The sequence below is a fragment of the Mugil cephalus genome, chromosome 16 (assembly GCF_022458985.1).
Source record: "Mugil cephalus isolate CIBA_MC_2020 chromosome 16, CIBA_Mcephalus_1.1, whole genome shotgun sequence".
NCBI lineage: Eukaryota > Metazoa > Chordata > Actinopteri > Mugiliformes > Mugilidae > Mugil > Mugil cephalus.
Genome location: NC_061785.1, coordinates 3,864,818 through 3,886,764, shown reverse-complemented (window position 1 = coordinate 3,886,764; position 21,947 = coordinate 3,864,818). Strand labels below are relative to the sequence as shown.

General features: G+C 43.1%; 1 protein-coding gene across 9 annotated transcripts in view; it reads left to right on the top strand.

The window, feature by feature from the left end:
* The window catches only part of plce1 (phospholipase C, epsilon 1), a 97,483-nt gene that overhangs the window by 24,467 nt on the left and 51,069 nt on the right, over positions 1-21,947 (top strand). For all 9 annotated transcript variants that reach the window (XM_047608882.1, XM_047608880.1, XM_047608887.1 and 6 more), the window contains exons 6-7: positions 20,663-20,802; positions 20,952-21,097. In XM_047608882.1, the coding sequence (XP_047464838.1) occupies positions 20,663-20,802; positions 20,952-21,097 (286 nt within the window). The remainder of the gene's footprint in view (positions 1-20,662; positions 20,803-20,951; positions 21,098-21,947) is intronic.

Sequence of the window (21,947 nt, the reverse complement as noted above, 5' to 3'; positions counted from 1 at the left end):
GCTCTCACCCCATCCCCGAATAAAGCACCTTAAACTAACAACTAAAACAGCTAAAACATCTAATAGGTTCATGTTATGGTCACTGGCTTAGATTAGAAATATAAAAAATACTAAGAATACAGCTTAAATTAAGGACTCGACAGTGATCCACACGAACTAGAATGGATTTGGAAAAGTGGATTAGCCTCATTTTCAGTTTCAGTTAGTTTTACAACAGCTCTTTGTATTTTTTAATTAATTTTACAATTTAGATTTTACCACTCAGTGGTCGTAACCATGGAGACCTCAGTTGCTGTGACATCACGTACATAAACTGTTCAGCTTCAGCTCGTACTGTGAGGAAGAAGATTCATCTGTCAGCTGCTCCTGTGGTGTTTGTTGTTAGTGGGAGGGGGCGGGGCTTTGGGTCCTATGGGTCGAGGGGGAGGGGCCTCTATAGTGGATCATCCCACAGATACTTGATCAGTTTGGGATCTAGTGAATCTGGAGGCCAAGTTAACAACTTGTGATGTTCTTCATGTTTTTTATTTTTTATTTTTGAGTCGTACGTGAGTTGAGTTCGAGTGTCATTGCTGTGGGACGGGGGGGTGGGGGGGTCTGGTCTGGTCTGGTCTAGGTGGGGGCAACATGTCTAAGTAACATCCACACTAATTAATATCAGGTCCAAAAGTTTCCCAGCAGAACACTGAGTCGTCACAACATGGTTTAAATGTTATTTACTTCTACTGTCAGTGGTCATAATGTTGTGGCTGATTGGTATTTGTTGCAGATGACTTAACCAGGTACCAGGTAGGTGCAGGACAGTTTACAGTTTATGACGCCCATTCCCGCCTTTGGAAGAGTTCCAACTAGTCGCCTGAAATACTGGGAACGCATCTTTTAGCCCAGATTACGTTTTTCATCCTTGGCTTTTCACATGTTTCTATTCTTAGCTCCAGGTTTTCACGCATAAACTCCTGCACATCCCCTGGTTTCATCACCTTTCAGGACTTCTTTTACGTCCAAACATGCAGTCCTGAAAGTCGTCGTCAGCCCTTTTTAGTTTAAACCCTTTTTATTTAGTTGCACTGAATAAAAAGATAAAATACAGACGTGAATGAAGCTATTATCAGTACGTCTCTAGCTTTAGGCTTAATCGGGGCAATTTCTGGTGAGCAAATATTGACCGTCCTGTCCCATACAATGCAATTAAAATGGAGCCTTTGGCGAATGGAATGTCTTGTTAAACTTTACATTGTTTATCGTGTTCAACCTCATGTCGCCTCCGGGCCTCGCTGGGTAAACAAAAAAAAAAAAAACAGGTTGATTTCAGAGCTCAGGTGATGACTCCTGTAAACACAGCCACGTCTTAGTTACTTTTTAATGTGCGCTTTTCCACATTAAATATCCGGTCTGAATTTGTTCGCCCTGCGTCCGCCGCTGTGATGAGATGAGGTTTTTGCATTGATTGGTTTTCCAGGTAATTGCTTCAGTAAATAAAGTCGATTGAACGGCTTCGTTGGAGAGTCTGTCATTTATATCAGTGAGTAATTTGGAACGATCTCCTTGTTCTGATTAGATTGAGTAGATATAAGAGTGGTGCTCACACAATCAGCCAGAACATTATGACCACCAACGGGAGACGTGAATAACATCGATCGTCTTGTGACAGTTCAACGTTCAGCTGTTTCAAAGATGGATTCATGAATTTTCATGTAACTCACTGGTTTAAATTACATCAAGAACTTCTGCTGCGTTAACACATCTACCAACCAAAGCTACGTCACGGTCCACGTGGCTGAATACGGTACTGAGTGTTGACATTGGTGCTGGTATCTGTTAAACAGTAACTGGTCTAACGGGCATTTGATTGTGTTGACAGCAATGAAAAACAGTTGGAATCAGCTTAACGCTGATATGTTGTGCTACATCCAGTATCTGACGCTGATGAATGAAGTAAATGAAACGACATAAAGAGGCACAGAGGCCGTGTGAGGAAAACCTCATCAAAGCCTCGGTCAGTGTCACGTAGCAGCCTGATTCATACGTCCATCATTTAGGTCTCGAACACATCTCTCATGCTTTTCTCACAGTAATTTAGTGCTTTCATTCTGCTCCATCCTAGAAACAAAAAAAAAACATGTCACTGAAACACCTCCCAAAGCTTTTCCTCCACTAGTTTTACGTAACGTCTGAGTTATACATCAGTAAGTGTGGGGCTGCTCACTCATTCCTAGATGCTCTCAAGGATAGTAACTAACTATAAACACTTAATAAAACAGTATAGATGTAAATAAACAGTATAGATAAGAATAAAGATAAATAATAATAATAATACATTTTATATATAAGATGGATGGATGCTTTATTAATCCCAAAATGGAAAATGTCACCGTTGCAGCAGCAAAGTACAGACACTCAACACTGTACATACTCTATATATAACAGGAAAAACACAATGTACTATATACACATTATAATAAGTGAATTGAAACAAAACGTGTATAAAAGGAGGGAAAATAAATAAAGTACAGAGTGTTATCAGTCACATGCAGATGAGGAGTTGAGCAGGCGTATGTCTTCAGGCAGGAAAGATTTCCTGTAACGTTCTTTGACACAACGAGTCTGAGTCTCTTGGAGAAGGAGGTCCACTGTCCATCTATCGTCTGGTGGAGAGGGTGGTTCAGGATTATCCATGATTGGTAACAGTTTGTTAAGTGTCCTCCTCTCCACCACCACCTCAAACGTTTCCCGGGTGGAGTTAATGACAGAGCCAGAACCTTCCTGATCAGTTTATTCAGTGTGTAGCTGTTCTCCAGCAGAGAAAAGGGTTCTGGTCACAACAGAAGGTAGAAGATCTCCAGCATCTTCCTGCACATGTTAAAGGATCTCAGCTTCCTCAGGAAGTAGAGTCTCTGCAGGGCTTCATGTACACAGCTACACATAATGCACTTTTTATCCAAGGGTCTCTGCAGAGTGGTACGGATTAAAGGCAAGAAGTCAGAGCATAAAAAGCATATTATGAGAAAAATACAGGTGGATGGGGAGACTGTATCATAGTTCTGGTTGTACTCACCAATGATCCCGGTGAAGAGCCCGTTGCAGTCGTCCAGTCTGTAGGAGATAAAAGCTTCTCAGCCTCTGACAGGGTCAAAGTGGTGGAATGAGGTGCTTCACAGGGTCACGGGAAGTCAAAAGAGAATCAAACCGAACTCCCAGATATGTGACTGAGGAGGAGAGGGGGGGGAAGTTGATGGGATGTACGTCGCTTAAATAAATAAATAAAGTGGAAATTAAATCAAAACTGCCAGGAAATTTCTGCAAAACAGCGTGAAGATGCACCTGACTGCTGTGTCTTGTTTTTCCGTTCTCGTCACCAAGAAGCGACGCACGCACATGTCTGGCAGCCATTTTTTTTTTTATCTGAGCGACAAAAAGAAAACACATCTAACCTAAAAGAGCAGCACACACACTCACACACACACACACACCCTCACCCTGCGTATGTGTCAACCTCCGTTAACCTGGCGTCCGTCCCTCTTATGTTCTCTCTCTTCATGTGGTGCCACTACAAAGGAATGTGCCGAGGAGGCCACTTTCTCGCCCAGCTGGGTGTTATGGCTTAGCCGCAGATTAGAGGTCCAGTGTGTGTGTGTGTGTGTGTGTGTGTGTGTGTGTGTGTGTGTGTACATGTGTGTGTGTTGAGACACACTCTTGTTTAGTCAGATGTCTGCTTCACTGCAAAAGGGGTAGGACAGTAAATATCTGACATGCTTTTATGAGGAGTCCTGCTTTTTTTTTTTTTTCGCTATCTCGATAACAGTCTGAGCTGTTAAAATGAGACGACGCTCCACTGCTTTTCTTTTTTCTTTTTTTAATTTTTTTAATGTGTTCCGTCTGTTTGTTCCTGCGGAGTGACAGGAGAGTGTCAAAACCGCACGTGGGTGTGTTTTCTCCTCGCCCGGTCAGAATGTGTGTTAGCTGTTAGCCGTTAGCCGTTAGCCGCGGGCCTCTCGCGTCTCCGTGACACTGTGGGAAAAAAAAGTTCACGGCTCCGGGAGAAGTGGCAGTGATCCAGGGAGCATTGTTAAAGCGGGTTTCAGGACCTGCAGCATGTGAGGGAAACGCAACCTCCCCGTCTCTGTAAATGTGCCTTTTTGTTGGTGCGTTTGTTATGTCACATGATGACCCGAGTCTTACGCTTCTTACATTTTTCAACCTCTCCCAGTTTCGTCACCCTCACGCGATGTAACTTCTCCGTCTGACTACATGGCTGCGACATGTGTCACCTTGTTCCTGCTCCTCCGCCGCTGATGTAATCCGCGAGGTCACAACCTCACAACCAGTTTGACTAAAATACTGTTTTCTTTTGGTGGGGGGGCGGAAATGAACCATCACTGTTCCCAAAAGAAGAACACAATTGCAAATAAAAATAGCCGCCCTCCCCCCCTCCCTCCCCCCTTTAACTGTTTAGCTCATAATTCGAGAGGTCAGCCAGAAGGGATTTTAAAATTTTAAGCTTCAGCAGGATGTTTACGCACATCACTGATGGTTTTAACTGCATCCTCGGCTCAATTAAGACGCGTCGCTGGAGCCTGCGTCACTTTCTGAGTCGCCCGAACTGATGCGACTCATCTCAGTAGTTGTGAAATACAGAATATGCTGCTCACTTACGTATGTGGCCCACGTACATGTTGCTGAACACTGACGTAGGATGTGATAAGATAAAGGTACATGTCATTTTTTACCTGTTTGCAATCTACATGCAAAATCAATGTCAAAGCCTTTGAATGAAGGCAGCAGGGTCATGTAAGTCGGCCTCTAGCGCCATCTAGTGGCAAAGACTAATTACAGGTTTTTGTTCTGCTCCGTGCTAAATGTCTTTGGTTCGTTAGCACCTGTGATTTATGTTTAATGAGAAATCCACAGGCTGTGCTTGCTGTTGCACCATAATCTACATTCACCAAGAGGAAGATGCACATTTTCTTTTTAGACTTTGCAGACGTGAACTGAACTGAACTGAAGAAGCAGCTTCTTTCCATCTGCTGTCAGGCTGTTGAATGCACATCAGTAAACCCCTGACTGTGTGTTTCCCATCATGCACTTTACTGTTTTAGATTTATATTTTTAGAATTTAATATATTTACATTTTTGGCTGGGGAGTTTTTGCTCTGCAGGCTTCAGGCTGTTTTTTTATATAAAGTGTCTTGAGACAGTTTGTATCATTATTGACGGTATATAAATAAAACTGAATAGAACTTTTACTACTAGTATTTATGGTCATTTTAACTGGATTATTTATTGAGCTTTTTATTCTCTAATTTAAACTGAAAACTTTGAAATGTTAATGTTAATATTCTCTTTAAAATGTTTTTACTTTTATGGAGCAGTATTTCATTGAGTGACAATTAAAATTAAATGTAATAAATATGATGATGATAGTAATGATCAGACGAAATGCCAAATAGTTTTAACTATTTCCTTTTGAATTTTTTTAACATTTAATTGAAAAAATGCATCAGTAGTTAAAAAATAACACTAAAAATCCAGAGTTTTTCTGATTTTAATAAGCAGAACTAATATTATAATATTCTGTTTATTGTCAGTCCAGTTTGATTTATCTCAGAAACAGTGAATAATGTGCATGACTATTATCTCTAGTTACATAAAAAACCCAGAAAACTGTTAATTAAGAGAAAGAAAAGTGATTTTTTTTTCACAGTAGTTTCTGTGTTCATCCACCAGGGGGCAGCATTCTTTTTTAAATAAAGTTGTGATTGGTGTTTCTTGTGTCGCTGTATAAACCTTTACTTTAAAAACAGCAGTGAGCTCTTCCCTTAACAGAGTTGTTGAGGTCAGAACTGTAAAACCGTGCGTGTCTGTTGTTCGCTCGCAGTCACAGACATGTTAACCTCCAGTCTATCGTCGCCTTAATTCATATCGATCAGCGACTTTATGTCTTCAAAAAGTCAATTAATGTGATAAATGTGGCGTAACACATGAATGAGACCCCCCCCCCCCTCCCTCCCATCATTACTGGCTCAGGAGGCTGCTATCATTAGCGGCGTATTGATCAAAGAAATGCAAAGCGAAGGCAGAGGGCGGGCCAGCTGTTGGCTTTGTTCTGCGCGACGCTTTCATGTCAACTCACCATGAAACTGAATATTTATTTATTTGGTTTTTCCTCTTGATTAGGCAGATCCACGAGGACACGCTGTATTCGATTAGACCAGGACAGGCTCCTCTTCGAGTCCTGATTCTAGATTATGTCATTAGCTTCTCCGCTCTGTGGCAGATCGATATTATTATTGTTCAGACATTCAGGTCAGAGGTCAGTCGCTCGGGTCTGACTTCAGGACACTTCCTGTTTCCTTAAAAGCATCACGAGAAGCATCAGGGTGACGGTGGCGTGGAGTTTGTTTGCAATAAACTGCAAAGCCCGTGTGCACCCGCGGGGCGAGAGGCGGCGGCGACGCGGGTCTTTAATCAGCCGTTGCCATGGAAACGGAGCTAATAGCAGGGATCAAGTGGCTGCACCCCAGTCTCTATTGGTTTAATGGCTCCTCAGTGTCACCTCGGTGGCCGGAACATGGATATTGCTTCGGCCCGTTTGTAAAGGCCGTAGCTTTTTTAGCCGAGAGGGGACGGTTTTTATTTGACCGTGGTCGCGATATATCGGCGTCGAACGGGAGGAAGCATCTCGTCGTCAGTCACCTGGTTCTGGTTCTGGTTCTGCATCTGCAGCGTGAGGATGATGGAAATAAAATCACATGCAACATGCAAAAAAAAAGAAAAAAGAAAGCTAAACTAAAATGACAGGAAGTGGAACTATGTCTTACACCGATCAGCCACAACATTATGACCACTGACGGGAGAAGTGAATAACTTTTAAGCCACTTTGTGACTTTTCACTATCCAGCTGGAAAACGTTTGGGCCTGATATTCTGGACCTGACACTCTGTGATGTTCTGCAGCAGGATGCAGCCTGACACAGACAGATTGTCAGACTAGGAAGGTGGTCATAATGTTACGCCTCATCGGTGTGTGTTTCTAACACTTTGGACCGGGCGGTCGGCAGCCTGCATCGCTTCGGGTCACAAGCAGAAGTTATGATGAGATCATGGGATGAAATCAAACTTTTCATACAAAATAAAACACACATGCACGTGCACACAGCACATTAGAAGGTCCAGTAACACGGCAGAGTCTTGAGGATCCTGGTGACAGAAGCTTCATTTTGTCTTTGTTGGTAAAAATGAGCTTTGACTTTTTGATCATTTGTGATTTAGGGAGAAAAAAGGATTCAGGATTAGTGTAACTGTGCCTAAAAAACCCACCACAGAGGCCTGATTTGACACTTCAGGCTGTGAGAGGAGGATGGATTGAAGCGTTGTGCACCAGCTTCTCCCTGTGTGTGTGTTTGGAGTGTGTTAACTGTGTGTTAACTGATACAATCTCATAGCCTAATATGGGGGCACCCTCTTTCATTCTTTCTTAGGCAGAGATCTTTGTCTTTTTCAACCTCTTCTTTCTTTTCCTTCCTCGTGTTTTATACTCTTGCATCGACCTCTCAGCCTCCCTCTCTTTCTTCCTCCGTCGCTCTGCCCCCCCTCCACCCCTCCACCCCCCCTCCTCTCCTCCTCTCTGTCTTGTACTCTTTCGCTCGAGCCTCCTCTCTCTTTCACTTCTGTAAGTGTACACAGACTAAGAGGGATTGGAGCTCGCGGGTTTTTCTTCCGTTCTCTTCCATATATCAGCCCGTCCGGTGCTACAGTAAGTAAACTGTTTACTACGAGTTCTCGCTGCACTTAGCGAATCTTTGGGCTTCAAGCATCTTCTCATTCATTACGCGACCTCCGGGTTGCTGCACTTTAAGACGTAAATCTCCATCCGACGGGGGGGGGAAGCGGTGCGGTTTGTCGAGCTGGATGCAAACTTTGGAGGCACCAAGCTGTGCAGAAAAGTTCTCTTAATGAATTAATCCCGTCTGAGGAGGAACTTAACTTTACTCACGGCTCCTTTTCGTTGCCGTTTGAGCGCAGGCTGCCTCAGCGTCTTCCAGAGCGCGTTCCTCTCCGTCTCAGTGCCGGCGGCTAATTTACGTCCAGAACTCTGAAAAGTGAAACGCATTCATCAGGCTTATCTCTGGCTGTCTCGGCAGAGCCGTTGTGCTGTTATGTACGAGGGAGAGCGTTTGGGATGACATCATGAGAACTGTAAGTGGGGAGTGTGGCGCTGTCGAGGGGGTCCCACTGGGTGCTCTTGGTTAATGGGTTCCAGGTTGTTTTGGCCCTTTTTTCTTCTTTCCTCCAACTCGTCTGTCAGGTTTCCTTTCCGTCACAAATCCACTACTATCAGCTATCAGCTATCCTCTGGCTTCTCCATTTATAACCCGGATCATCAGAAGTTGTTGTTTGGGGCCCCCTAAACTTATGAATGCCTTGCAGTGAATCATCAATACTCCAAAACTCCCCCACATGGGCCCCATTCTATCTGCTCTGTGACAGATTTTGCAGATTTGGACTTGGAATGGGATCTGGGAGGGTAGCACACACCTGGAGTCCACCCAAACCTAACATCACCTGTGCTTCTACCTCTTATTAACGTCTCATAGGGCTAGGTAGGATACCGGTTCATACCCAATACAGGTATTTTGTTCCGTTATGGTATGAAGTTTTAATATACCGGCATATTGCAGACTGGACCATTTTCATTGTAGTGCTTCTAAACACACATGGTGCAACTGTGTCACTGTGAGGTGTGGTGAAGATGGAAAGGTCCGAAAAATGAAGCAACGGAACGAGAAGACCCAAAACAGGTGACCAAACGTCCCTGATTTCTGGGGACAGTCCCTGTTTTAGTTGACCCGTCCCTTGGCTAAAGCCGTCTGCAAAAATAGCCCCAATTTTAGCTTTTTATAATTGAGAAGAAAAAAAAGTTGCACGCAGACTACAGTTATTACGGTAGCCGGCCGCGCTTCTACGTTACAGACATAGCAGTTTAAATATGCTGAAATATGAATAAATATGTCAAAATAAATGAAACACAATTGTTTCTGTTTCTCCATTTCATCTCGGTAACATTTAATTAACCTGTTTTACTACTAGTGTGGGATTATTCTACAATATTTACTCATCATCACAGTAAAATAGTTCATCCTTAGTCAATCTACTGCATTAATTCCTCTCTCAACCAGTAGAAAATGTTGTGAACACAAAAAATACCATCAGAATTTTGGGAAATACTGTCCAGCCCTGCCCACACGGGCCCCATTCTATCTATCCTATGACAGATTTTGCAGATTTGGACTGGGTTGGGGTGGAGTGGGGCCTTACCACACACCTGGAACCCACCTAAACCTTGCATCACCTATGCTTCTACTTCTATCAGTACTGTTTCTGTGCCTTGGCGTTACTCCATACATGATGCGTGTTGGCTGGACTTGCCTATAGTTAGGCTGCTGTAGAAATAACTTCAGTACAAATTGTTGCTGGAATACTCAGCAGCCTTCCAGATAACTGGACACTCCAGGAGTCGCCTTCTTCCTTGTGCATGTTTTAAACTGAATACATGCGGACGATTGTGCCTCTTAGAAGTAGGAGACTCTATAGTAAGGCTCTGGGTAAGGCTAAGTTCCACCACTTTACACCAGGGCTTAATTGCTCGCACTAATTCAGCCAATTAGATTTGCTCAAAGCTGCTGTATGATGCATGTCCCCTACTCTCCTGGTGACCTACAAATGGAGCCGTTTGCTCCCGTTCAGCTCCCCATTTACTCTCTGCAAATTACATTATTAATTTAGCCCTTTCCTGTTAATATGTTGCGCTTTCTCTTCGTTCTTGTTCTGGATGAAGGGGGTCGATGTCCGGCACATGCGGCTGCAAAGCTGATAATCTGCAAATCTGTTCTCTTGTTTTCACCACGCCGCTTATCTGATGGCAGAGACGTGTTCGCAGTGCCCTGCTTTTCAGTTCCAGTTTGTATACACTTGAGTTTTTCCCTCTACCGCGACACGCGGACACAGTCCACACAGTAATGCCCTGAGCTTGTTAAAGGTGTGAGGCTGTACTCGGGAGGTGAAACGGCTCCTTGTGAAATTCAACAGGAGATCATGATTCAAGTCATCCCTTAGCCTCCTTCTCCATTTCCTCCGTCGTGCCCCCCCTGCGTTTTTCTCTCCTCACCTCGCCTTTTGTCTTTCCTGCTGCACTGTCCTTTTTGTCATCATCTCCCCTTTCTCTCTCATTTTTCCTCTTCTGCTTCCAGTTGAACGTCTCTTCCTGTTTTGACAAATCCTCGTTGATCTCTTTTAAAATAGTTTTTTTATTCTTGTTATCATTCTGATCTTTCTTTCTTCTGTCTTTCATTGTGATTAATCTCTTGTGATTTCCTTTGACTGAATATGGGCCTTGAGGTTTTTATTTGCTACCGCTGCACGTTTCATCACAGATACTTCATGTGCGATTTAAACCTGATTATGCAACTAAGGCTCGGAGCCAGCACTAACCTTAACCCTAAACCTAGCCACAAAGTATTGTTGTACACCGTAATAACTGCTTAGAAGTGTAGATTTTACATGATTCATTTAAGGACACACCAAGCTGACATTAAAGAAACTACTGGCAATGAAGTGTGACAATGACTGTGACGTCTACACATGTTGACCATGTTTGGACCAATAAATTTAACTCAAACACAGAGAAAAGTTTACGGGCAGCTGACATATATCGTTTCTTCCCTGCGTAGAAGGAAATAACTTTTCACGGGGCAGTCGGAAAGCAAGACGATGATATGTCAAAAGACATCTGTAGGTCCAGGTGCCTTTCTTTAACATTTTTGGATAGAAGGATAGAAGTGCTGGGTGGAACAGTAGCACTGATGCCTCCCAGCGAGTCCAGCTCGGGCCTTTCTGGGTGGAGTTTGCATGTTCTCCCTGTGCCACCGTGGGTTTTCTCCAGGTACTCCGGTTTCCTCCCACCTCCACGTTGGTGACTCTAAATTGACCCTAGGTGTGAGTGTGAGTGCGAATGGACTGGCGACCTGGCGTCTTGCCCGATGACAGCTGGGATGGGCTCCAGCAACCCCTACGATGTAAGAGGTAGTGGAAAATGAGGATCAGGATAGTAAAGTAAATAACATTGATCGTCTTGTGACAATTTAGAGTCCCAGACCCCATAGCAATGACACTCAGCAGTCAACCAGTGTCTAACGCCCCTGACAAGGTGTTGACCTGATCACCAAAAAGACCCCATTAACCACATCCTGTTTCCAGAAGGCCCGTGTCCATTCTCTGATGAGTCACAACTGTTTGGGAGGCACCTACACAACATTAGCAAGGTGGTCATAATGTTGTGACCGATGTGTAGCATTCTCTGGGAAGCTAGGAATATCTTAAATTGTTATGCAGAGCTGCCCTCCCCTTGATAAAGACGTGAAACCAGAAAAGCCCAAAACAAACGTCTGATCGCCGGCTTGATGTGTCGTGGCCTTTACGGATACTCTCCTAATTATAATCATCTAGAGTTTTCAAACTAATACGTTTCCTTATTAGAATGAATTAAGCCGTTTTTTTTTTTTTTAATGTCACAAATCACTGAGGAGCAGAAAACCGGGAATCCCAGGGTCTTTTTTTTTTTTCTTGGGGGTTCCCAAATTCCTGCAAGATTACAACATCATTACATTTACAGTGTGTGAGTGTAACTCATAGAGATGAGCCACTAAGAGTCTCAGCAACAACAAGATGTGAGTCAAGATGAAGAAGAACAAGTCTTCATTTGTAGAAACAACTAACTTGGTTGCTGCTTATTTAAAAACTGAGATCTTTCTGTTGTCAAGTTCAGCTGAAGCCTCTCTGCGTTGTATCTCTATTGTTTGCCTTCAGTCATTTCCTCCGTGTCCACTGATTGGATGCTGCTGCGCTACAACAGCCTCTTGTCTCCAGTTCCATCTTTTTAATGTGGTTGAATCTCTCAGAGAGACAGTGTTTCATGGACTTTGGCCCTGAAAGTCACAGAAGTAATGTGTGTTCAACTCTTGAGTTATTGGCAGCCCTTTGCATGAAAACGGTTTCAGTTGGTCTCTGGTGTCTCGTAGATTCTTCAGTGTGTAAATATATTTCCACCAACCTGTGCCAATCCCCTGTGCTTTACTTCGAGTTTTTCATCCAGTCACTTAATTTTCTCCCGGATTAAGACGTTCAGAGAGGGAGACTTTCTCCACCGTTGCTGTGTTTACATAACCCGCGGTATAGACGTTTCTGTCTTATTTGAAGCAGATATTCAGACACCAGGCTGCTCCAGTCTAAACACTTGCTCTTCAGAAGGCGGGCTAGCGGAGTCCAGGTCCTCCATGGATATGGACCACCTACACACATCCACGATACACTCAGATAAAAAATTACGTGTGTGCACGTGCATACACATCCTGTTTGAACAAACACATGAAAACCGCACGTATAGATACAGAATCTGAATCTGGATTATAGAGCTGGTTGACTTTCAATAATTAATGCACCATTTCTGTTAATTTACAGGGGTAATAGTGATGGTGACATATGCAAAAGTTGGAGCAACTCATTGGGCCTTAATTAAAGTCAACTTTGTTGTCAGTTCTGATACATGTGCCACACATATATGGGACTGAAAAAGGCTACGGTGCAGCAACTATGCAAGAAATGTAAACATAAAATGTGCAAACATTGAGTATATATATATATGAGTATATATATATATATAAAGTGGCTGGTGCAACCCCTGAGTTGAACGGTGCAAAACAGGACGGAACTATACAATTTAGACTAAAGCTAGACGTATGTCTCTGCTTTAGAGCTATGCTAGTGCAGCGTAGCTCCCTACACTAAAGGCTCGTCTGACATGCCCTTCCTCAGAAACTTAACTACACTTTGCAGGGTGCAATAATCGAGACAGGGCCTCAAAGCGTATCCTCATCCACGTCTCTCAATGAGCACAGAATATCCACCCTCCTCCTCCTGCTTCTTCTGCACCGTCTGCCCTGATATGTTTTTCTCTTTACTGCGTAGTCATTTCAGTAAGTGTTGTTCAACATCTGTTACTCCCAACTCAAACAGGAGCTGCTCGGTTTCCAGCCGTCAGAGCTGAAATTAACATCACATAAACATCTGGCTGAGCCAGAATGTGGACAGGTGAATTTAATTTATTTATTTATCCGCAAGTGCAAAACAAGGGAGTTAGGGCTAGGGCTCGGTGGTATACTGGTTCTTACTGAATACCAGTGTTTTTTTCCAATATGAGTTTTTAATATACTGGCACATCAGTATTTTCAGTGTCGTGCTTCTGAACATGCATGGTGCAATTGCGTTACTGCAAACAATGGTGAAGATGGAAAGGTCGCGAATGCAAGAGGACTTGTGCCGAAAAAAAGGTGCTGTGTTGGTTTGGTTGTTTTTTTTTTTTTTTTTTTGGGGTGACCAGACGTCCCCGATTTCTTAGGCAGTCTCCGTTTTGGATGACCTGTCCCCCTATTCCCCCAAAAATGTCCCCAATTTTAGCTTTTTATGAATGAGAAAAAAAATGCTGCGCACAGACTACAATTATTACGGCAGCTAGTCTGTTTAAATATGAATAAATATGTCAAAATAAATGAAACCAGAATTGACCCCGTTTCCTCATTTCATCTTGATAACATTTATTTATTTATTTTATCTCTGAGCTGCAAATGTCTCCAGATTTCCACATCAGTGCTAACACGGGGCCATGCAAACCAGTTTAACTACTAGTGTGGGATTATTCTACAATATTTACTCATCATCACAGTAAAATAGTCCATCCTTAGTCAATCTGCTGCATTAATTCCTCTCACGAGCAGTAGAAAATGTTGTGAAGACATCATTATGCAAAGAAAAATACAAAAAAAAAAAAAAAATTGAGGTTTTTGGTGATACTGACTAAGGTATATCTACATTTGCATTCAAAGAAAGCACCATTTTGATGTGCTTCTCATCACCTAGAAAGACTAAAGCTGCGACTTGCCCAGGGAGACAAACAGTACTCACAACTATCTGTAACTACACACAGCTTCTTCTTTTTCTTTTTTTTTTTTCTCGCGCTCCCATTTGAACTCAGTCAGCAGTGAGACTGTCCAGGCTCAGGGTGCAGGAAAGCAAACATTACCTTGTGGAGACGGCAGTGGCAGAAAACGCTGCAACGGGACAGGACGGTGCAGAGTCTGGTTCTCGGTGATGCGAGCCAGGCGTAGGAATTTCTGGGATAAAGAGTCATGTGACCCGTTCATATACATAAAACTCCACATCAGCGATTGCCAAGTTAGAAAACACATCTGAGGCAGCTCATCCCATAGTGGAAGGGATGTCTGCTTGGCATGTTTGGGGTGTGCTTGGTTTATGTCTTTTGATTTGGTTTACACTCTCCGGTATGGGTGGGGTTAAAGTGTCCGTGTGCTGAGATGCCAGAGCTGCTGAACATACCTGGCTCTTCGCAGGGTTTTCAAATAGACCGAGTCCGGTTGATTTAAACGTGCGCGTCGCGTTGGGTGGGCAGGGTGCACGCTTTCTCCGTTTCCCTCGGACGTCTTTGTCGGCTCCAATTTCCCAGCAGTAAAGCAAACACACAGTCCGACTGGTATGACGGATTTTAGGAATACGGGGCCTTTCTTTCTCGTACGTAAATCTTCCAGAGATTTGCAGCATTTCAGGAATGAAGCGGTGGAAAGACTCGCGAGTTTTATTGAGTTCCCATTTGCTAAAGATCCTTTTTGACTGATTTCTCAAGTTGCGGCATTAAAATTGTTTGTAGTTGGAATTCTTTCAAATAAAACGAACAGTGCTTTATCAGTAATAACATTTATATATTCCCACTTTGTCCAATATGTTTCATGTCACTAATCTTCCTTGGAAACCTTTCGTACTTCACCGCCTGTCTTCACTATTGCGTTATAAATTGGAAAGACATTTTTGGAACTGGACAGACGAGGCTTTTTATGGGCTCATTAAAGATGATTTAAATCATGAAACGTGGCGTATTTTTACACAAACTTTTGTTGTCAAACCAAAACATATTCATCTTTTTTTTTTTTTTCTTTCTGTCTCACATTTTTAAAAACAATTGGAAAACGTCTAAGCGAAAGTAAAGGTTCGGACTGACATGTCTACTGTGACCTCAGCTCAGACTCCACAGACCAGAATAACAGAACAACCCCCTCCCACTCGGCCCCTCGGCTAACCTCAGCTAACCTCGACCCTCCATGAGGCTTCTAAAAGTAGATTTCTGCCAAAACGATACATTTCTACTCCGTGAACGTCAGCTTCGTGAGAGAGTGCATTTGCGGGGAAGGGCACTGTTGCAGTGATTCATCTAATCCCATGTGACCAGTTGAGTGCGTCTTTAATTGCATGATATAGTAACCAGATTGAGCTGTGCCACTGATCAGCCACAACATTATGACAGGAGAAAACATTGACTGTCTTGTGATGATACAATTATCCTACTAGGAAACTTTTGGACCTGGTATTCATTCATGTGGATGCTACTTAGTCATGTAGCACCCACCTAGACCAGACTACGCACCCCTACCCCATAGCAATGACACCCTAACCCTAGCCCTAGCCCTAACCGTAGCCCTAGTCCTAGCCCTAACCCTAACCCTAGCCCTAGCCCTAACCGTATCCCTAGCCCTAGTCCTAGCCCTAACCCTAACCCTAGCCCTAACCCTAACCCTAGCTCTAGCCCTAGCCCTAACCCTAACCCTAGCCCTAGCTCGAGCCCTAGCCCTAGCCCTAACCCTAACCCTAACCTAACCCAGCTTGACACAGACACATAAAAACACTTTAGGAACAACTTAGGAACTTAGTCCAAACATGAAGAACAAATTCACTAGATCCAAAACTGACCAAGTATCTGTGGGATGATCCACAGAGGGCCCGTCCCTCAACCCATAAGACCCAAAGACCACCACTAGGACCATTAGAAAGGTGGTCATAATGTTGTCCCGCACGTACGTCTTAGAATTTCAGCTCAGCCAGATAGTGTCGTGGAACAATATTTAATAATACGTGTGTATGTGATTGAGCAGCAGCAGCGTGGGTGGGGGGGTGGTGGTGGTATCATTGTGGGAATATGCGAGCTTGTGTGCGGTCGGTCTGGGACATCAAAGGAGTGATTTCGGGATCTGGGTGGTTGGATTTCAGGGAGACGGCGTTGGACTCGTCTCCGGTTTCCTGTGTGCTCACACATACCGCATGCGCCCGGTATGATATACATACATAACGGCACGGGCATGAGTCACAATGCGTTGGCGTGTCTGCCTTCTTGCGTTCACATGTAAGCATTTCGTCTGTATGTGCGCGTGCATTCCAGCTCAAAGTTCAGCGGTCTGCGTGGTGCCCTGCTGTGCCCCCGTGGTAATCCCTTCCCAGAATGGCTGTTGCCAGGCAGGAGAAATTACCCAACTAATCGGACTTAATGACAAAATCATTCATAACTGCAGGTGACGTGGACTGATTGTAAGCCACAGCTCGTATATGTCTGGAGTCACTTTATTCTCTCTTAATGTATGAATGTGCCCAGTGCTCTGGTGAGCTAGTGAACCGTGGTCACATGCTTGAGCCGTGTCCTTGAGGAAGACCAGACTCTACAGGTGTCCGCAAACGTATTCATGGGACGGACACTAGAAAGTCACACTGGAGACGTCCTGGGTCGAAGTGAAAACACGAGACAGGAAACTGTAGAACTGCAAAGTGGTACAAATGTCTCAGGAGATGATCTTTGGGTTTTTGTAAACGCTGTAAACTAAACGTGTCAAACTCGTTCCTCCTTTGAGATCAGCGAAGTTTAATCCGAAACAGCCCTTTGTGGACTTTTGTGGAAAAACTAATGTCTTCTATGCAATTTTCACGCTTTGCAAATTCATCCCGCAGGACCAGACATGACCCACGAGTAACGCCGCCACCGTAAACCGTTATCATTTTAGGTTAATTGCTAAAATTTTTATTTGTATTTATTTCGGTTGAGATATTGCAGCTGCCTCTTGAAGCGTCCATTTCCGTACACCCAGCTTAAGCCATTAGCGTTTCCTGTACACACACAGTGCAACTCGAGACGAAGCGTATTAGTGGCAGCTGTCACATATAGCTGCAGTTATAATAATTGTGTGAATAACAGGATGAGTGATAGTGTAACTGTACGAAGCAGAACGCGCCAGATATATCGATGCATCGCTTGTCTTATATAAAACAGAAGAACACTCGCTCTTCACGTTCACTCGCCTCCTCGTTCCTTTATTTTAATTCACTACCTTGACGAGAGTTGAGGGTGAATTCTAGAAAGTCTTTTTCTGCGTGCCCCCGGCCTGGAGGTTGTTTGTTTGTGCGTGAAGACAGCTGCTCTGTGTCGATCAAAGTCTGCAGCACTTTCCCTTCGGTGTCCTTCAGAGTCCAGCTCACATTTACAAACACAAACGCTCTCACGCAGGTTTGATCAGACCTATAGAAGAACTGACTCATTTGTTACAGTTGAGAAAGAAATTAGACTTTAAGTTGGTAAAGTAGGTGCATTGCACACGGATCAGCCACAACATTAAAACCACTGAAGTGAATAACGTCAACTTTCTTGTGACAATACCAGGTTCTGCTGGGAATTGTTTGGACCTAAGACCTAGACCGAGACCATTCCAGCCCGTAGCAATAACACTACTTGATGAGTAGATGATGATCAAGTATCTGTGGGATGATCCACAGAGGCCCCTCCCCTCAAAGGCCCCCCCACTAACAACAATGACACCACAGGACAGAAGGCCCATGTCCACTCTCTGATGTTTCACAACTGTTTTGGAGGCACAAGGGACCTACACAATATTAGGAAGGTGGTCATAATGTTATGCCTGATCGGTGTATATGATGATCACTGCACTTAGGCAGACTTTATTCATCCTCAAGGGAAACTGATCAGTCACAGTGGCTCATAAAATGTTGCACATAAAAGAAAACACTCTTGAGAACCACAAGTAAAAAGGAATATCAGTCAATATAGTTAAATAAATAAATAAAAATAAAATAATTAAAAATCAAATAAAATATAAGGAAAAATCTAATAAAATAATTAAAAATCAAATAAAATATAAGGGGAAATTAAGGAAAATAAAATAAAATAATTAAAAATAAAATAAAATATAAGGAAATATCAAGGAAAATAAAATAAAATTTGCATATGAACAAATATACAAGAAATAGAGAAAGAAGTTAATATATATTTATCCCTAGAAAACATAAATAAGGTGCACTAATGTGTATTTTATGCAACATTTATAACAATAATAACATTAATCAGAACAGATACTTCTCTCCACGCTTGTTTATTACGAGTAGGAAAGTCTCCTCATGTACATACGTTCTAAATAATAGAAAGCACGTGTGCTATTAATGACCCGGGTCAAGTTTTTACTGCTCCGCTGCTCTTAGAATAAACTGAAACAGTATCCAGTGGAAGAGCCCAATATCTGGGTTAGAAGTGAATTTTCTAGATAAGAAAAGGAAAAAAAAAAAAAAATCCGAGAGGCTGTTAGTGAAGTGAATGTTTCATCTCAGAATTTTTTCATGACGTTGTTGAAAGTTTGAGGTTTTTTTGTGATTGGCTTGTTGCTGGAATGCAGGTCATTAGTGTCTCACATCGTTTTAAGCTGTTAGTGAGAAACACTGAGGTGTTTTCTCATATAAAGATATATATATTTAATTCTTTTTCTTGGTGTTTCTCGCTCTGCCCCTCCCTCTGCCCCTCCCTCTGCCTTTAATCGTGCTGGCTGGCATGTCTCCTTTCTCTGGGGATAGCCCAGATCTGACAACAGCGAGGCCTACACCCCATGCAGGAAACCCATCCCACTGAGACTACTCGTTGGCCATGTACTGTGCATTTTTGTGTGTGTTATGTCAAAGCATCTCCAGTCACACGTATATATATATATGTATATATATGTTATGAATAATGTGGAGGGGGATATAGCTGCTTCCTGGCACCGTTCAGATGGATCCACGTTTACTGATCATTACATTTCCTCATTAAACTACTCATTCCCCCACTCTGTCACCCGGTATCGATCTGGTCCAGAATCTGCATCGTCTGTCCCCACTGAAGGCGTAAGTGCCCACTTACAGCGCCACAAAACGCCGCCTTAATGGCCTTTCTCTGAAACGTGTGCCAGCAGAGCCCGTCTGCAGGTTCACTCCAGGACAAAGAGCAGACTGATGGTTTTTGGCGAGGTGTTTCCTTTTATGTGAGATGGATTCTGTTCTGGGAAGAGTCTGAACAGAAAGAGTAGGAGGCTTTTTCTTAAAGGTCAAAATGTTCACTCAATCTGGGCTCGTCCGAGATTTCCCTTCCTTCTCTTTTTTCCCCCCGTTTTGTCTACTCACCTTTTCCTGTTCATCGATGTGTCTGTCTGGATCTGCTCTGAAAAGTCTGAGTCTGATCTGAAAAAGCACCAGATAAATTTCACTTGTTTTGTCTATTCGTGCTTCAAGGTTAATAAAGTTGAGTGGCTTTGCCACCTTATATAAGTGTATTTATCCATATGTCACATTCATGTTTGTCTAGATCGTTACACAAACACATCTCACATTCATTATATATGCAAACAGCATGGTACACAGATCAGGCATAACATTATGACCACCTTCCTAATATTCCCAGTTTGGGCTCTAGTGCAGAGGTCTGCAACGTTTCTCAGGTCGAGGACCTCCTACCTACTAAATGTGTTTCATATTATTAGTGTTTTTTTCGCATTCAATACACTGCAAAAATAGGAATTTCAAGAAAGCAAAAAAAATCCTTGTATCAGAGACAATAACTTTGTGCTTATTTTAAGAGTTTTTGTCGACCAAGAAAAGCTCAATCCATTGGCAGATTGTTTTTTCTTAATACATGATGATTTGATTGAATATAAGAATATTTTCCTTCTTTCTAGTAATGCTGTTTTTCCAGTGTATTAAACTCTCCCTTATTCCCTCATGTTTTCTTTTAAGTTGTTCCTATAACGTTTTTAATCTCCTGAGACCTGAGCTTTAGTCTGTTGTGCATTTTTAATTTCTCCCAAGGTATTTGAGATGAGTAGAAGCTAAGAGCCATAAAAACTAAGTATCATCTTTAAACAGGAAGTCGTTTTTGCATAAAAAAATGATGTCCCCATATGTGGACGTGGGGATTATTTCACTGTATATTATAATAAAGTCACCAATATGAAACAAAATATAAAACTGGACATGCAAACACAGAATTGCAAATAATGAATCCTCAATACCAATATTAATGGAATTTGTCACATTTGTGCATTAAACTAGAAAAGTTGATAAACATAAATAAAGAGGTTTTGCACGTTTTTGCTCTTTTGTGATGTGATCGGCTGCAGAATGAATCTGAAATGAACGCGATCATGTTTTTTTACTCCAACCAGTAAAAGTTTAAATGAAGCAGAATAAGAAGCCGCCACCATAAAACTCAATGTCCCCATATGAGGACGCAGGGTCTCAGGAGGTTAATGTTTACTTCTCCTGTCACTGGTCATAATGTTGTGGCTGATTGATGTATGTTTGTATATTATAACAAACTATTGCTCAGAGAGTGACATGGTCGCCGCCTCCTCCTCCTCCTCTTGTGGTTCCCAGTGATTGACCTCTTTTCTAAATGCCTCCTTTAACAGGTGAACAAGTATGTTGAGGACCGAGAGGAGCTCAACCTGATCCATCCGGCCAAGAGGCTCCTTCTGTCTGGATGTGGCTGCCTCTCGGAGTCCTTCATCAGACCTGACCCCCGGTCCTGTCATCCATCTCATCCGTCCAGGTTTGACAAATCTATTCACGAGCGGATCGTCCATCTGAACTGAATTCACATGCGTTTTTTTTTTTTTAAAAATGCATTGGAATTGTTAAACGTTTACATTGTGAAGACGGATACTGGGAGTAGCATCACAGATAGAACTTTATTTGTAGGTTTTATTATCGAGCTTGTGGCCAGAGGACGTCGGTGTGTTCCCTGCTGACTGGAGCTCTACTGGAGGCCACGACCGCTCTGGGCGCTCGCTCCGCTCTGCTGTACCCGGTGCCCCAGTGCCCCAACAGCCACGCTGTGCTTAAAGGTGGGTGTTGGATCGTAGCATGGCTGCGTGTGGAAAACATTTTGCTGTGTTTCAGTTTGCACAAACTCAGCTGTGTGTCGTTGATGAGGTGGTGCACAGAGGTGCATGTGTGGGATCACAAGTGACTCAGAGGCTCGTGGGGTTCTCACTGTTCCCCTGTGGTTTACTGCTCCACTCTCTCTGCTCCGTTCCCACATGGTTCCTTCTCCGCTGCGGGATCTGGGTCGTGTGGGGTCCCTCGCTGATCCCAGTGGTTGTTCTCTCCTTGTTTCCTTTCTCTTTCATTTCTCTTCTCCCTGTTCTGCCTCCATGTGCAGCTCAGACGCACATTTAGAGACGGGAGTAAAGTAGGAGGCAAAAACAACAATGCAAACACACGCACAAAAAGATTATGTCTGACAGGAGGAAGCTGTGTGCACTTCAGACGTGGTTTCGCTGCTCCTCTGTTGATCAGGCATAACATTATGACCACCTTCCTAATATCGTGTGACTCATCAGGGAATGGACACGTGTCTTCTGAGGGTGTTGAAGACTTAATCAGTAGTTGATCAGTTTGGGATCTAGTGAGTTTGGAGGCCAGGTCAACACCTTGTCCTGATTTTCCTATTTTTATGATTTTTTTTTTGTGTGTGTGTCTGTGTCAGGCTGCTGCCATCAAGGAGTGTCATTGCTGTGGAGTGTGGGTGTCTGGTCTGGTCTAGGTCTTAGATCCTAAAGTTTCCCAGCAGAACATTGAATTGTCACAAGATGGTCGATGTTATTCACTTATCCTGCCAGGAGGTTTTAATGTTGTGGCTGATCGGTGTGTGGAGGTGTTTGGAATAGCTCATTATTTACTCAGATAATTTCT